The following is a 16,509-nucleotide window of genomic DNA, read 5'->3' as shown; positions in this document are numbered from 1 at the left end:
ATGGAATGAGTATTGTATTCTTCATTGAATTAAATTATGAAGTGTTGCATTTCTGTTTTTTTTTAAGTGTGCAGTTTGAAAACTCAAAACAAGTAACTCATTAATACATTTATTAAATATAGCCAATGTTATTCCATTCATAGTCAGTCATGGAATACATTAATTTTTACAGAGAAAAGAAACAAGACATTATTTTCAGCAAAGGGAAATAAAATACTACATGGATCAACATTATTTGAGACAAACTTATCTTAATTGGTGAATGTAAGTTCAAAGCTGGAGTACAAAGTAAAAGACACACAAGCTGAACAGCTGATGTACCAAAACTAATGAAGGTCTTCCAGGTCACACCCCCCCCCCCAAGTCAATCTGGTCTGTTTCACTGCACTGAAGCCACTTACTGAGGAAAGATGGAAAATCTTGGCTGAAACTAAGCAGATCATTTGAACCAAAGGCAAGCAGCAAACTGAACCACAATGTGGGCCTTTTTCCATGCACAAGAGGTGAGGCTCTCTGCTACAAACATTTCAGATTGCGCAAGGTCACAGGAATGGGAAGTGCTGTCAAACAGAGAGGGAAAGTGGAATGGCTACTGTTTCATAACAACCATCTCTGAGCAACAGGGCAAACGATTTCACAACAAAAAGCCCAGCCTGTAAGGAAGACCAGAACATACAGATGAACAGACAGTTATAAAAATGTACCAACTTCTCAAGGTAAGAAATCTATACAAACTTTACATTAAAAATCACGGACTTTCTGCCTATTAAAAACAAAGCATTGAGCAAAGCACTGACTATGAAAATCCAAAAATACAGCGATCTTCTACATGAGTTATAATAGAGGACATCACTGATGTCAGCTGCTTTACACAAACAAGCCAGCGGGGGGACTAACCCATTGGTTTATTCATCAGAATCCAACAAACAGCCACAAGAGGAGTGAAAATGTTATTCTGCTGGGTTTCGACACCACTCCTTATCAATAATGAGGAGGAACATACAATCAAAGTGCAACTCAAGAGAGCGAGCGACAGCACCAGCCTAACTCATCCTGTGTTTGCCTACTTTGCTGTTTTTTTTTAACAATTCGAGCACATGAATCGTTTAAAACCTCTCCCATTTCATCAAATGTTCAAATAGCCTAAACAGCAGTTACCTATCATAGTTTTTCTTTTGTTAAAAAATATAAATATCTCTTGTGTATAAAAATATCACAGGCGATTTATTTTCTTTGAGTACAAATAGACGAAGGAAATTCTTGGCAAAACGTTGTTAGTCTGTCTCCAAAAAAGGGAATAAAGACGATTGGTAGAAGATATTTTGTAGGACATGGTGGAGCTGTGGTACTTTGGAATGAGCTCTGCAGGCAGTCAGGACATGGAGGGGGTGGAGGGGCGGGGAGACACCACTGCCCCTCCTGGACGACCAGCTGCAGTTTGGTTGGCTGTGTTCTTTAAGGTGTGATTTTCAGTGACCTTTGACCTTATCAAAGAGTGAGTCTGCTCTTAGGAGATACTACGCTTGCGGGCCAAGAGAAGCCCATCTTACCTCATCCTCTTCACCCTTTTCCTCTGCCCATAAACGGGGAAGAAGGGAAAATTTCTCGCCCAATTCAGCGTCTATTAGTCTACATTACGTAACTGTGTATCCTTCAGTCCTCCTGTGTTCTGGATGCTTCCACCTCACTTTGGCCTAATGGCTCTGCCTCTGTCCTGCATCTCTTGGCCGGCCTTTCGTGTGCTGTTGCCGTGTCTCTGTGTTCCGGTGGAGACTCCAGAGAACCATTGTGGTCGTGGCCGGGTGCACTGGGTTGGCTGCAGCCATTGGAGCTGTTGTCTGAGATGGGCGGAGGAGCTTCCACTAACGGAATGGAGGGACCGTTGGACTGAACGGACTCGGGCGTGCCTTGATTTACTGGGGGCAACGGAGCGCCGTCCACTGGGTGGTTTGAATTGTGGCTTGCGATACCTGACAATGAAAAATGAAAAGTTTGTGGTTTGACACAATTAAAACGTTTGATCACCCAAATTACAATTGCTGTAGTAGTATCTCTCCATGCCGAACATCATCCAAATTACTGTACTAAAGCAACACTATCATACAGAAACCTACATTAGATCATGTGAGAATGTTTTTCTTTATAAAGGGCTTGGGAAAATACTTACCTCACATAGTTACTACATACTACTACAAAATGTAAATGTTTGGATTTGAATATATATGGAACACTACTGGGAAGTTAGAGAATGGCATAAATATCTCAAAAAACAACAAAAATAATGGACATGCCTTTAAAAGGTAAAGGTATAATATTAAAAATTTAATAAATCAACTGTTTGTGTGTGTGCGCTAGACACGGGCCGGTTGGAAAAGTCTGTTTTTTAAAACCACTAACATTTTCCATCCTACCGTTCCTAAGGTATGAGCTCACTTAAGTAACCTGTCTCCCTTTCAGTGTGCAGTGTGTTTGAAAAGAAAATACATTGTGTTCAATGGGAAAAAGTTTTGTTTTGTTTCGACCCAGAGATTTCAAAAATAAAACATTTCAAAGCTGTGATTGCAATACCATGAAACCGGGATCTTTTTGCTGAAGGTTATCATATACCACCAGAATCTCAAACCGGCTCATACCTAGTGTGCATGTACGTTCTATTCATCGGCTCACCGTTCTGACTGCTGCCGTCTTCCCTCTCCGAGTGGCTGGCGCTGCTGCTGGAGGTGGTGGGAGGAGGCGACGCCGCCCTGCTGGACGTGGCGCTCTCAGTCTCGTCCAGTAATCTGTCCATGTAGTCGCTGATGACACACAGCAGCACACAAGCCGTTACACACAACCTCACTCTGGATATGGTTTAGAAGACTAGCCAAGTGTACGTGATCTGGCCGGTCAGTTTTTTTTCTAACCTAAACGTGATTGCAGGTGGGTCCTCCTAGTTCAGGTGTACTACTGCCCATTGAATCGTAGTGTTTTATACAAGCTTGTTGCTGTACATGAGGTCAATCCCAACTGTTTGCTGGAGAACTGTGTGTTGCTGTGGCTCTTGAGCTGGTATCACCAGGTACCTTGTCACATTCAGGAGGTGTTCAGTACAGCAATATCATCCGTTAAGCCAAGTTTATTTAATTCATTTGCTCAGACAGACCGGGCTAGGTTAGTCCCAGTCTTGAAAGCTTTATCTTTTTATTTAATTCTGGCGTTTCATTCCTCTGGCTGGAATAACACAAAGTCTTTTATTTACTTTTCAACCCTGGCAGTCCAATAATGTTAGACTACACCCATAATTCATAGCGAGAGACAAAATGAACATAATCTCTATTAGTTTATCAAAATGTGACATCCAGGGAAATTTACAACTGCCTTTGTACATCTCATTAGATTCCTCATGTTTCTTTACGCACAATAGAAATACATGTTTTGGGCTTACTGCCTGGAGTATTTCAACAGAATAACAACTGATTGATATTAAGATAGAGCTCAAATATTCTTTTTTACCATAACCATGACTGAGGCATCAGTATGAAGGTAGCAAACAGACACCACATTATAATAATATATATCGATACACATCTACAATCTATCAATATTATATCAATATCGTGATATGAGACTAGATATCTTAGAGTTTGGATATTGTAATATGGCATAAGTGTTGTCTTTACCTGGTTTCAATGGCTGCATTACATTAAAGTTATGTCATTTTCTGAACTTAACAGACTGTTGTAGCTGTTCTATTATTTTACTTTACCCACTTAGTCATCATAGCCTCATTACTGATGATTATTTATCAAAAATCTCATCATATAAATATTTTGTGAAAGCACCAGTAGTCAACACTACAATATTGTTGCAACATCAAAAATATCATGATATTTGATTTTTTTCCATATCGCCCAGCCCTACACCACATTACAGGAAAATCATATGTTTCTTATATGAGACCTGAAACTACATGAGATACTGTACATTCACTGGAGTGGATCATTCTACACAGGATAGACTGTAGCAATAAACTCAAGACAGTGCCCTTTCTAAAATACAGTATGTGCCCTGTACTCCAAACGTCTTCCATGAATGGATATAAATCCATCAGCTGCATTTAAATCCACCGAAATGCCATCAAGCGCTGTTATCACCTAATGTTTTCCAAAGAAATCTGCATGTTTAATTAGTACTAATTTTAATGTATAATGTATGTCTGCAAAAAGGACCCACGAGCGGCTGACTTATTTTCACACAAAAAAAAATGAAGAATCTTTTTTCTTTCTTTTTTTTACATGAGTTCGATGTTTGTATTGTAATTTTGTATCACAAAACCTCTACTGGAATATTAGGAACAACCAACATGACCAAACACATCAATTGGAAACAGGAAGACAAATTCTTCCTTTAATAATTTACATAGAAATGTATATACTGTGTATATATATTTTACATACTGTATGGATATTTTAAGAACTTACGTGACACCAGGGTGAAGGTTGTATTTCCTTTTTCCAAGTCTGGTTTGCTGTGCAAAGAAATCATAACGCTCAGACTTCTTCCACATGTAATAAAAGGCCACACATTCTCCTACAGACCTAGTTCTCACCTGAAAGATTTAATTCAGCAGACATGAAATAACCATTATTACCATCGTCTGAACATATAGATTCAGTACAATTTCAAATAAGAGACATATCAAATTGTTGCTTGGGACTCTGACAAAGGTCATATGATCTACAGACACTTTAACACTGTAACAAACTAGGAAATTTGATTTGTCTCAAAATACAAAACAGGTTGATTCCAACCCTGCGCATCACACAGCAAACACATCAACATACATATAAAATGGATGTTGTGATTGTCAAAATGATTTTAATGTTATCAACATGTGGTAATGACATATTAATCAGCAATGGTTCATTAATGTGGCTTTGAAACATGTCTCTTACCTTGTTGGCCTGTATCAAATGAAAGTCTTTCCCATAAGCTTTTAGTCCTTGTTCAAAATGTCTACATTCCTCTTCAGTCCAGACAGATAGCTCCTCTGTTCCAGAGAGAATAAGTATTAAGCTTTCATCCGCAAGGTCTTCTCAAGACGATCCAAGTACAGTACACCATATTACCCCAAATATGTTGCATCAGAGAAAAGTGAAGGCCAATATGTGAAGGACATTGAAGTTTGATGGTCTACTTACCTCTGGCTGCTTTTACATTAAACTTAAGTCTTCTTAAAGCTTCCTCTGTGTCAAAGTCACATTTCACTAGTTCATACAATGCCTACAGGGAAACAAATAAATAAATAAATGAATAAACATACAGAACAAATGCAACTTGTTTGCTTTAAAGCAGTGGTGTTCAAATTTTTTTTTAACCCAAGGACCACTTAACTGAAAGACAGACGGAGCAGGGACCCCCTACCACATAAATTGTATAAAATGAAGTTGCATTTTAAACCGGGCTTTCAATAACATATAGGGCAGCCTAAACCCTTTATACTAAGCTTTTATGAATAGAATAAGATATTAAAATAGATTAGTAATTGTTGGCATGATTTAATAAATCATGTTTAAAAGTTAAAAATACATGTAGCACAGAGGATCTTTAGGATGAACTGTATCTGTGGATGGCCGTAGTGACTAACTTACCTATAGGCCAGTAAGCCTATCATCAGTGGGGACTTATCTTTGCTTATAATATGGATTCATTTTAGGAATTTTTAATTTTATGAAAAATTTACAATAACAATAATTTTCCATTTTTAATTTGGAATAACGACAATTTGCATTGACGGAGTACCCCCTTAGGGGTTCCGGACCCCTTGTTGAAGATCCATGATTTAAAGCATAATGCTGGCGTTATTCAAATTTTTTCTTAAAGTCAACAAACCCATGAAACGACCCCTGGGCATACAGCTGGGCACTGTAGTCCTTAGCCAACATAATTCAAACAGGAGTAAAAAGTGTATTTCAGGCAATGACTGATACACATTGAGAGACTACAATAAACTACAGTGGCCATGTTAACATGTAATGAAGGAACATGCCACACAGAGAGACAGTGTAGCTCACAGATATGTAATAAGGGTTTTTGGACAACATTGAAGGTATATGGCACAGAGAAATAAGATATGTCTTTTCATAGGATTTATGCACAGCGGGAAAAATCAACTTTGGCCAGAATATTATGCTGTCACCTGTTCATTGTCTTTGATATGGGATCCCTCTGGGATTGCATCCACCCCCTTCTCCTCTCCTGTCCTCCTTGTTGCCTCTGTCAAGAACTCTACCACTTTCCCTTCAGGAAGACACTCGGGGTTCCACAACAACTGGTCATCATTTTCATAAACTACAAGACAAATAGATACAGGCAATGTGCTGTCAACCAGGGCTGGGCAGAAATCATATATCACAATACTCTTGACCTAATACCTCAACATCAATATTGCAGCGATATTCTAGGGTTGACCATTGACGCTTTAACAAAATATCTTCACATCTTCAGTTCTTTTGGACCCAAAAAAGGAGACAGTTTTACAGCAAGAGACAACAACCAGCTTACCTTTTTCATTGTCTTTATATTTACACAGGCCAACAGGAGTTTCTGCCTGATACATGGAACCCACCATGATTTCCTGTTGGACATAAACACAAAGTTTAGACTGGCAAACAATTACTTAATAATTTAATATAATTATGAAACCTGCTTTTTTCTTTACACCATGAAAACTGTAGTGTATAAGTGTAGTATTTGTGAAGTGAGCTTAAGTGTGTTTTTAAGACATAAATCCATCATCTGACAGCTACTTTAATAGCTGTGTATTTAAGACTAAAGGATTAGACAATAATGAAGTAACACTGCACATGCTCCAAATCTTTACATAAATAAGAAGTAGCCTGTATGTAAATGTATCTGATTAAAGCATTTAAAAGAAACCATGTTTTTGTTCTGACAAATGCTTTAGCAGCATAATATAAATCAAGCTGGAATCTGACAGTACGAGTGTCTGACACTCAAATAATTAAAGTTTGTACATACTTTTTTCCAGTCTTCTGACGGAACATAGTCCTCATCTTCATCTGACTCCCCCTCTGCATCATTATTACCTGAGGCACAATGTGAAATCCATTTAACCAGCTAAACCACATAAATTATTCTGCATTTAGTTTCCACAAGAGGAAAGAAGAGAAAGAAAAAAAGAGATAAGATGGCACATACTTTCAAAGTACTTGAGTTTCTGTGGGCGAATGAGTTCTGCTGTGCCTAGGGACCTGACTGAGCGTGTGCGAACCTCAGAGGTTGCCTGGTCCTCATCCCTATGTCCCGACGAGATCTTAACACCCTCACCCTGAAAACAAACAAACAATGCTAAAATCAAACACACAATAGTCACCACGAAAAAAAAAAGAAGTCTATGGAAACCATATCATCTGTGATGATATGTGATTTAAGGCACACAGACATACCTCATTTCTTTTTAACTCGCCAGTCCTTTGACTGCTTTCATTGTTGTCTAAATCCTCTTCCTCCTCGTCCTCCTCCTCTTCATCCTCTTCGTCCTCGGGTTCCTCCTCCTCCTCCTCCTCCTCCTCTTCATCTTCATCTGCTAGTGAACCGCCACCATAACCATACAGACTCAGCAGCTCATGAATGGGCATATCTCCCTCCTGTTGAAACAAAAATTACATTGTATTCTGAACTGTAAAATGAACTGAAAGTACACCTAACAATTTGATGCCTAAAGGGATCATTTCGGTCTAAATGTAAATTCAAAACTCAGGATTGTAACTTGCCATTGATTGAAAAGACATAACCAAATATGAGCTCCAAGCCTGAAACTCACCCGTGCAAGATCTTCAATCTCGTTGGCGTTGGTCTCATCCGATGCCTCCAACATTTCTTCTTCCTCCAGGGTGCGTTCATCATCAAAATCATGGACAAGCATGTCTGCTGATGGGTCGAAATCATGGTCAACGGAACCCGCTGAACCTCCTAGAACAATATCCCCAAAAATGAAAGCAATATAACAAAAAAGATTGTTTAAAATTATGAACAAATCTGATAAAGGTCAAACACTACACACATTTTGCGGCAACATTTAGCTAGTTGATACGATCAGAATTTGACGTAGACAACATGAAATCACGGATCCAGAGTCAAGGGTTTAGGCTTGTGGTGGTGGTGGTGATGGTATAATGGTGTGGGGGATTCTTTCTTGGCACACTTTAGGCCCCTTAGTACAGATTGAACAACGTTTAAATGCCACAGCCTACCTGAGCATTGTTGCGGACCATGTCCATCCTTTTAATACTACAGTGTACCAATCTTCAAATGGCGACTTCCAGCAGTATCATGCTACACGTCACAAAGCTCAAATAATCTCAAAGTGGTTTCTTGAACATGACAATGTAGGTTGCCAATGGAGGTTGCCATATTGGAGGTACTCTGCATCACAACAATGCACAGGCACAGAAATAGATCCCGAATGAGAGTCACTTGGCTACGCCTTGACTATTGCAATGTTGTCATACAGTTAATTTGAGGTTGATTAAAGACGTTATTGCGTTACTTTGGCCTTCACAACACAACGGTTATTAATGACTTGGTACTGCGTCTCCCTCACTCATCCGCACACTGTCTGGTTATAGGCCTCCAAACCTTTGTAGGATTTAAGGTCTGCAGCTGTGTATGGGCTCGGCAAGAAAAGCAGGTAGTTGACTATATCAGGATATGCAACTGAAGGAAGAATCTTCGAGTTGTCATGGATCTAAGAAGAGAGAGCCAACTTGTAGCATTCTTTACCGCCAATAAACTGTAATTTCTTGAAATATTGGGCCGTTTCTTGCCGTTGCATCTTGGATGCTTTTCTGTGGTTTAGACATGGCTACATTCACTTAAAGTATCCAAAGTGCACAATACTCCACTGTACTCCGTTCAGTTGTTTACACAGAGTATTTCCAATATAACCGCGTATCTGGGTTATTGCAATGTCGTTACTGCAACGTTACAGTGAAAACCCTCTATACAATGGAACACCTTTGGGATGTGGAAATTTGCATCATGGATGTAGAGCTAACACATCTGCAGCAACCGTGTGATGCTATCACGTCAATATGGACCAAAATTTCTGGGGAACGTTTCCAGCACCTCACTGAATCTATGCCACAAAGAATTGAGGCAGTTCTGAAGGCAAAAGGCGGTCCAATCTGGTACTAGCAAGGAGTGCCTAATAAAGTGGCCGGTAAGTGTATATGTAGATTACAAATATATTCAAGTATGGTGGTGGGTGAAATGAATCAAATCTTCTATCCTAGCATAAGTAATTTTATAACCAAAATATCATTGATTTAATTCAACTTAATTTGCGTGTTTATTCTAGTAGCCTAATGCTTCACATACCTGACAAATCCAAGATCCTACAGATTAAAAACCAAAATTGCAAAGTCTACTTTGGCAAGTCCAGGGAACTGATGACCAATAATCAAAGAATTAAAGTAATTCCTTTAAATCTTACATTACCTTCTTATCGCCTAATCCTAGCTTTAATAAATTGCTGATACATAGACAGAGGTTTGACATATAGCTGCAAAATAAGCCTTTTGTGTGTTTGTTTTACCGTTGTGTATACATTCAGAAAACCCAAACACATGCAAATATTAATAACTAGTATTATTGTTGTTATTATTTGATATAACACAGATCATTAAGTCTAAGACTATCAATCAAATTGGCAAGAATGGTTCCAATTCTGTGTTTTTCATTTTCATTTAGGCCTTAATTGTTCTTTTAAGCATCAAATTGAATACGTATAATTAAAAGTAAGTTTGAACAATAGATGTGAAACATATGACATGCACCTAAACAACAACAAAAAAGGCTCCAACTTTATGTACCTGGGCTCGAATTCCCGAGGGAGGGCTGGAAAATGGAAAACATAAATAAAGTTAAAGAACAGCTTTAGAGGCAAATATTTTATTAGACGTACAATTAGAAACGTTTTGCCGTTGTATACAACTTATCTATAACATAATAAGTTACTCTGGCAGGGGGGAGAGATGAGTTCCAAAAAAGCGCGCTCAACCCTGTGCTCTAAAAGCTGACTGCTGTTCAATAAGAAAAAAAAAACAAAGACTGTCACCACTTCCTGTGGGAAAATGTATGTAGCATCTCAACACAGGGTAGCAAAGGTGCAGTGGTGTTTACCGCCAGCATTCACCCAGTTTGCTAAGTTACAGCAAGCGTGCTTGTTATATGCTGATTTACTCAACTGGCTAACTTACAAATACAACATACAAATTGAAAGCTACGTCTCCTTTATATAAATTTAGCTAATGCGTCCAAGTTACGTTTGGTATCAACTGCCTGCGAATAATTATTGAAAAACAACACATCAAATAGCTCTAACCATGACACGACCTCTACGTATCTAATTTAAAACGTACAAATATATAGTTCAATATTCTTAAACAAAATCGCGAAGTAACATCGCTAACGCCGCAGCTACCTACCGTCAAGGCTAACTTAGCGCCGCTAACGTTAGCTACCGTAAATCCGAAGTTTACTAAACATGCTTGTGTCAAGAAATGGCTATTATTTAGCAACGCAAACATCTGATTCTTAATTTCTTATTTTAAAGCTACAACACGCAAACGATGTACGCATACGAGTGAACCAACTATCTTGCCGTATATATTTATTTTTTTCCGAATATTTATTTCACTTTCTTACCTCCGCCATGTTTGCAATCCTGCAGGGTCACTTCAGGGGTTAGACGTAGTTCCCGGATGAAGAGCCCCGCCCACCTGCAGTATCAATAACAAGGCATGGAAGATGCAGTGAATATATGATTATGTGCATTATGTAGCCTAATATTATATTTACTTTACAACGCTTTAATTTTTCATTACATCTAAATCAAGAAAATTCAATGTATTAGTACGCTGTAAATCTTGAAAATAGTCATATCAGTAAGAAATATGTGTGTGTGAAAAGTTTTTTTTACATTTCTTTTTTTAAAGTTGCTTAAATGCATACATGTAAATGACACTGAAATGTATCACCCTTGGCCTCATTAGACACAGATAATTAGAACATATCTTGATACAGTTTAATACATGTTAATGTTTTGGTTTTATTTTCCTATCATCAGCATTGATCCATCAACATCATCATTATCTAGGTAAAACTAAAATCTGATAAAATGATGTGAAGTTAATAACAATAATTTGTATTCATTTAGATCTACATACAGCAAAGATTATGTTGTATGTGCTGTACCTTAACATGGCCAGGCTGTAATGCAAAGGTGAATGCTGCTTTAATTACAAAAAGGGAACACCCAAGAGGACCCAACAGTGATGTGAGGAAACATTCAACATAAAAATGTAATAAAGTCAAAAATTGAACTTGTTAAAAAAATGTTGACAATAATGTAATTTATGTAATTAGACCTGACATATTAAAATTGCCAACATAACCAAAAGCTAGGCCCCTGGCTGTTACAGGTTTTTGAGCACAGGGGTGAATATCAACAATTTTGGTTAAATATTATATATGTCACTAGTGTGTGAGAGAAAGATACATTCATTATAAAAAACATATTTTGGATTTTGATTATGCTTAGTCCCATTAAGACATAAAAATGGGCTGGCAATGATTATTTAAAGGTCAATACTATTTCATGACAAAGATCAATTTGACAACAAGTGTACCGGTTAATGCAACTGTCTCTTCTTGCAATCACTGATTTATGTTCATGATAGTGGGCACACACTCCACTATGTTGCTATGTAGAGAGCCATCATCTCAGTTTGTTGTAGGATGGCCATCTGAAGAGATCCATTAGGAAACACTTTGCTAAACCCGGGTCAATAAAAACCCTGCATTTTGGACATAAATGAGTCATTCTGTCTCTTAACATTTACAAGAAATGTTGACAATAAGTGATCATCACAATGGCCTAGATTCCCACACATATCTCAAATTACCAGACTGACATCCGCTGTTAAAAGCACATAATGGTTACCAAAGATTGTACAAACAATTTACACAGGTACGACCTGAGGAAGACTTAGGAAAGTGTGTGACATCACTGGAGACTCTATATAAAAGGGTTGATCAGGATCAGGTTTTTTGAGAAAAAACGCCATGAGATCCCTCATTTTGCTTGTTGTGCTGCTGTGCATGTTATGTGTAACACGGATACACACACAGGATAATTCAAACACACTGAGGCTATGTGGCCGGGCGTTTGTGCGGGCAGTGGTGTACACCTGCGGAGGATCCAGGTGGAGAAGACTGATGGGAGAGGAGACGACTTTGCCAGGTGGTGAGTACACAGTTACTGGAATCCTTATTTGTAGCTTTGGGGTTCATTTCACAACCGTACAATAAATTACTGATAGACTGATATCTCTCTGCAGGTAGCAGGAAACCAAAACTAAAGACAACACATGAGCCAGCAATGGGCCGTACTTGGCGGGACCAAAACCAGGCACTAATAAAAGTGTGCTGTCAACTAGGCTGTCGACGGAGTGAGCTCTCCATGCTCTGCTAAAAGGGGAACATCCCAAGGGTCCTAGGATTGATCATCAACAATCTGTCTTAATTTAGCCCAAAATAAAATCTTCAGAACATTGTTAAGATAATGTGATTTAATTTTCTATGCTTCCAAAAATTAAAAAAAATTAAATGAATTTTACTCACAAATTCTTGTTTTATCATTTTATACATGAAAAAATATACAACATAAAGAACTCTTCAACAGTAGCAAATGTTTTTGTAACTGTGAGAAATGCATGACTAAAGCGACCCTTGTGTTCTTATCACAGTCTATTCAATGTCTGCATGATTCACTCAAAGTAAACAGCGTAGACAGTTGCCAGCCCAAATAGAGAGCTGTTCTTGAAGGAGTAGGAGGCAAAAGTGTCATTAGCTGCATCCCAAAGACAGCGGCTGCTGATTTGCATGCTCTGCCCGGTGAGCTGGCCGATGTGGACCATGACGACAATCTTATATCGGGGAATCATGAGGTCCTTCACACGGGCTCTTATCACCTGGGAGGGGAAATCCCAAAAATTGAACTGAAGTTCAAGGTATTCAAACAGTGTTGCATGAATGATCTTTTCAGTTTTATTTACCTCAGATATTGTTTTTGTCATTTTTTGAGACCACTCTCCTTCATATTTCTCCTCCTGGAGGTAACTGGTGAGTACATCCTTCAGTATGTCTGTGACAGCTGGAATAGGGATGCGTTTGTAAGGTCCTGTGATACAAAAACCAAACACAACAATACCATGGCAAATAAATTTGACTTCTTATGCAATTGGTTTGGCTAGTAAAACATATTGTGAAGTATTGATTGGATTTGGAGAGCAAATCAATCAACATTGCAATTAATACTGCATCGAAATGTCTGCTGCTTTGAGATGTTACTGATCTTGATCAGCTTCCATCCCTCGTTCCCTAGCATGTGCAATGCTTTTGCAGTTAGACAAGTGAAAAAAGTCATTCATTAAATCAGTGCCTTGGTGTGGGGTTGCAGTGCTAAATTAATCAAATCAAAATAAATAAAATGGAATCTTTGAACACATATGTGGATGAACTTCAGCTCTTAAAGAATCAAAACCGATCATTGTTGTATTATACTGTTACAGTCCATGTGTAGTTGGTGATAATGCTGTGGTGCAGCATGTCTGTCATACAGGTGAATATTATCTCACCCATCTGGTAGGTGTTCTCCATTGTTATGGTCATCCGGGGGTTGTCATCATTGTGTGCTAGTTCATCCATGTACGACACAGTACTTATTGAACTGCATTCAGAGACAGGATCAAATTGTAGTTATGCTACACCCAGTGGTTGACTGACCTCCACATAATTTAGGAGGAGCTGAGTATAACTTCTCAACCAAACATATACACGTTCTTTCTGATTTCTGCCATTCGTTATGATTACTAAAGATGACTGACAACAATAAAAGATTGATGAAAGGTGAATATCGGTCAATATTATCTGCTTAATCTAACGTTACTCACTCCTTAGTCTTGCCAGTTGTTTCTTTGCCTCTGACGCCATGACTTCCCTCTGAGGGCAACTTGCCTGTCTTCTTTTCTCTTCTTTGGGATTTGTCTTTAAGCAGGTCAGACATGATGAGGACTTTGTCTTTACAGGACGACAACCTAAATATATTGACGTTAGCTCAATTAATATCTAGTTAAACATCTGCAATGGTAACTTTACTTGAAGACTTGAAACACATATGTATAGTCGAAATAAAATCTAGCCAGATCGGGAAATCGTTTAAACTGTGTGGCTAAACATTGCTATCCTAGCTTTTCTGTTAAACGTTAACGGGTTATTTTTGGCTAATGAAGGACAACAGTAGGGTTATAGTTTTACAGCTCATGTCGTGTCAATTGGGCTACAAAGAAATATTACGGAGCAAAATTAAACACGATTTTACCAAATTCAGGACCTCTTGGACCGAGCAGAACAAAGTAGCTAACGTTAGCTCCGTAGAGCTTGGTGTTGTCATGGTAACCATGAACAGTCAGTCAGAGTAGCAAGGGTTTTCATGTATGAAGGCTTCCTGCTGCTGAACTGCTCCATTATTTTTCAACGACTATTTCACTAACCCTGCGGATGAAAACTGTAAGTTGTGGTTGAAAGCTTCTGAAAAACAAGTTACTAGGTGGACATATGTTCTGATCCATCTTGACCCTAGTAACAGCACTTGAGAAACAAACTCACTAGCTACGATGTCTACTTAGTAGCTGTTGTGGAGCTTTTGATCACCCACGTGATATTCATCAGCATGGCCTTTGCCTGGTTGTCATGGATTTCCAAGGTCAAGAATGAATGTTTAACCTCATCTTTCAACCTGTGTTAGACATGTAAGTGTGAAATCACTAATTGGGCCTTAAAGTGAAAAGGTTGTAATAATATTATGTCTCTATACCTTCTCCTCTCTGATGACCCACGTGACCCAGTTAAGGCTTTGTGGAACTTAAGCATAAACCATAAATGAAAGTAATACAATAGTCATAGTTTAACAGCAGAAATCAGGCTGAGATTCACTTTTACAGAATCAGAAAACTATTTAATAAACTATAGCCACTATCCCCATAATGCATACTTTTTAGTCTTTGAACAAATGAGTGGGAGATAAATGTCTCATATTTTCTCTTCTTTATTACCAAGTAAAACAGGTATTACATTATATTTTTTTCATATATTTACTTTTAAAATCTTTGGATGGGAAATTTACATGACATGTTTGCATATTCTGTGTCTAATGTCGTGAAAGGAATACAGCCAAAACATTGTAGAAAAAATAAACTTACAGAAACTCTTCCATTTTGGTGGACTAAGTGTATGCTCAAAAAAGGCAAAGAAAAACAGAAGCATAAGTAATAAAAACACTGAGAACTGTTGTTCTTAATAAACTGAAAGAACCATGTTTTTCCATTTTCAAAGAAATAAATGAAATATTACACCTAGGCCCAAACTGTGAGTCAACACATAAAAACATTCTATAAAATGTAATGTTCAAACACATTGATATGTGACATGAGCCCATGAATTGTTTTATTAATGACATTTAAGGTGTGTTTTATGTGCAATTCAAACACAGGAGAATGTTAAACAGCTATATCAGATGCATGGAATGGGAATAGCAATGAATGCATGCCAAATTTATTGACAATTGGTTTTCTGAAGGTGCAACAACGGCAAAACAGAGAGTGGAAGTTTAAGTGAAGGCAAAAAAGTATTCTCTCATAGCACGAATATACAGTAACACACGAATCATGACGTTAATGGATAACTGGGATTGCACTGATAAGACAGGAATGGACAAATGCAGATTTCATGCATCACCGTGTGGAGTTATTCATCAACAGTAACACTTTATGGTACAAGAAACCCACATGTAAAACAAGAGATGAAGAGTGGGAGTGTTGTTACATAGAACCTTCATGAGTGCTGACATCAATAAATCAAGAGACAATCACAGACACATCCATATGCCCAGAGAAATATTGAAACATAGCTTTTTATGTACACTTTCTACACTTAAATATTGCTATTAGAAAATGATAAAACATTTATTCAAAATGGTTGAAAAGCAAAAAAAAAAAAAAACAGGGACATAAATAGTGCTGTCTTCTTGATAGACATTTCTTTTCATCACTCCGTTATCGCCCCAATAGTCCTTGTCAAGACCTCTATCAAAGATCATGGTCAAAGGAAGTGGTCAAGTTTTTAAGCAGCATCAAAGGCAACTCCTACAATTGTCAGCCCAGGTCCCTTTTTTTATTTCTCCTGAATCTTAAAGCTCCTTCTTACCACCGTTTGGCACTCTTGTGTGGGTCTGTATGCGTCTTACATCTTAAGGCCCTTTCAAACATCATTTCTGTAACATTAACAGAATAAAGGAACCATATTCTTTCAGTGAAAGTAGCAGCTGTTGTTCACACAAGTATTGACTTTTTGTTACAAAATTTGACCATTTACACACCACCGCAA

The 16,509-nt window shown here is 38.0% G+C and overlaps 2 protein-coding genes across 4 annotated transcripts; both read right to left on the bottom strand.

Annotated features, from left to right (window-relative positions):
- Positions 1-599: 599 nt before the first annotated feature.
- mier1b (mesoderm induction early response 1b, transcriptional regulator) lies at positions 600-10,793 on the bottom strand. Of its 2 annotated transcripts, none has more exons than XM_034887430.1 (13): positions 10,711-10,793; positions 9,876-9,900; positions 7,826-7,974; positions 7,449-7,649; positions 7,201-7,330; positions 7,021-7,088; positions 6,544-6,616; positions 6,179-6,330; positions 5,181-5,262; positions 4,935-5,029; positions 4,461-4,507; positions 2,668-2,795; positions 600-1,970 (listed from the first exon to the last, which is right to left on the bottom strand). In XM_034887430.1, exons 1-13 carry the CDS (start codon positions 10,717-10,719, stop codon positions 1,654-1,656), a joined length of 1,476 nt encoding a protein of 491 aa, XP_034743321.1. In that variant the 5' UTR covers positions 10,720-10,793; the 3' UTR covers positions 600-1,653. The 2 variants fall into 2 exon arrangements, with proteins under 2 accessions (XP_034743321.1, XP_034743320.1); XM_034887429.1 differs by having other exon boundaries at positions 4,461-4,588; positions 10,711-10,792.
- A 1,667-nt stretch (positions 10,794-12,460) lies between these two features.
- On the bottom strand, positions 12,461-14,736 carry tctex1d1 (Tctex1 domain containing 1). 2 transcript variants are annotated; one of them, XM_034887461.1, is made up of 5 exons: positions 14,447-14,736; positions 14,019-14,162; positions 13,704-13,795; positions 13,122-13,210; positions 12,461-13,037 (listed from the first exon to the last, which is right to left on the bottom strand). In XM_034887461.1, exons 2-5 carry the CDS (start codon positions 14,129-14,131, stop codon positions 12,834-12,836), a joined length of 498 nt encoding a protein of 165 aa, XP_034743352.1. In that variant the 5' UTR covers positions 14,132-14,162; positions 14,447-14,736; the 3' UTR covers positions 12,461-12,833. The 2 variants fall into 2 exon arrangements, with proteins under 2 accessions (XP_034743352.1, XP_034743351.1); XM_034887460.1 differs by having other exon boundaries at positions 12,692-13,037; positions 13,122-13,246; positions 14,447-14,721.
- Between the last annotated feature and the right edge of the window lie 1,773 nt (positions 14,737-16,509).

The sequence above is a fragment of the Etheostoma cragini genome, chromosome 12 (assembly GCF_013103735.1).
Source record: "Etheostoma cragini isolate CJK2018 chromosome 12, CSU_Ecrag_1.0, whole genome shotgun sequence".
Classification (NCBI taxonomy): domain Eukaryota; kingdom Metazoa; phylum Chordata; class Actinopteri; order Perciformes; family Percidae; genus Etheostoma; species Etheostoma cragini.
The sequence above is the reverse complement of the archived record's forward strand: the minus strand, read 5'-3'. Positions and strand labels throughout refer to the sequence as shown.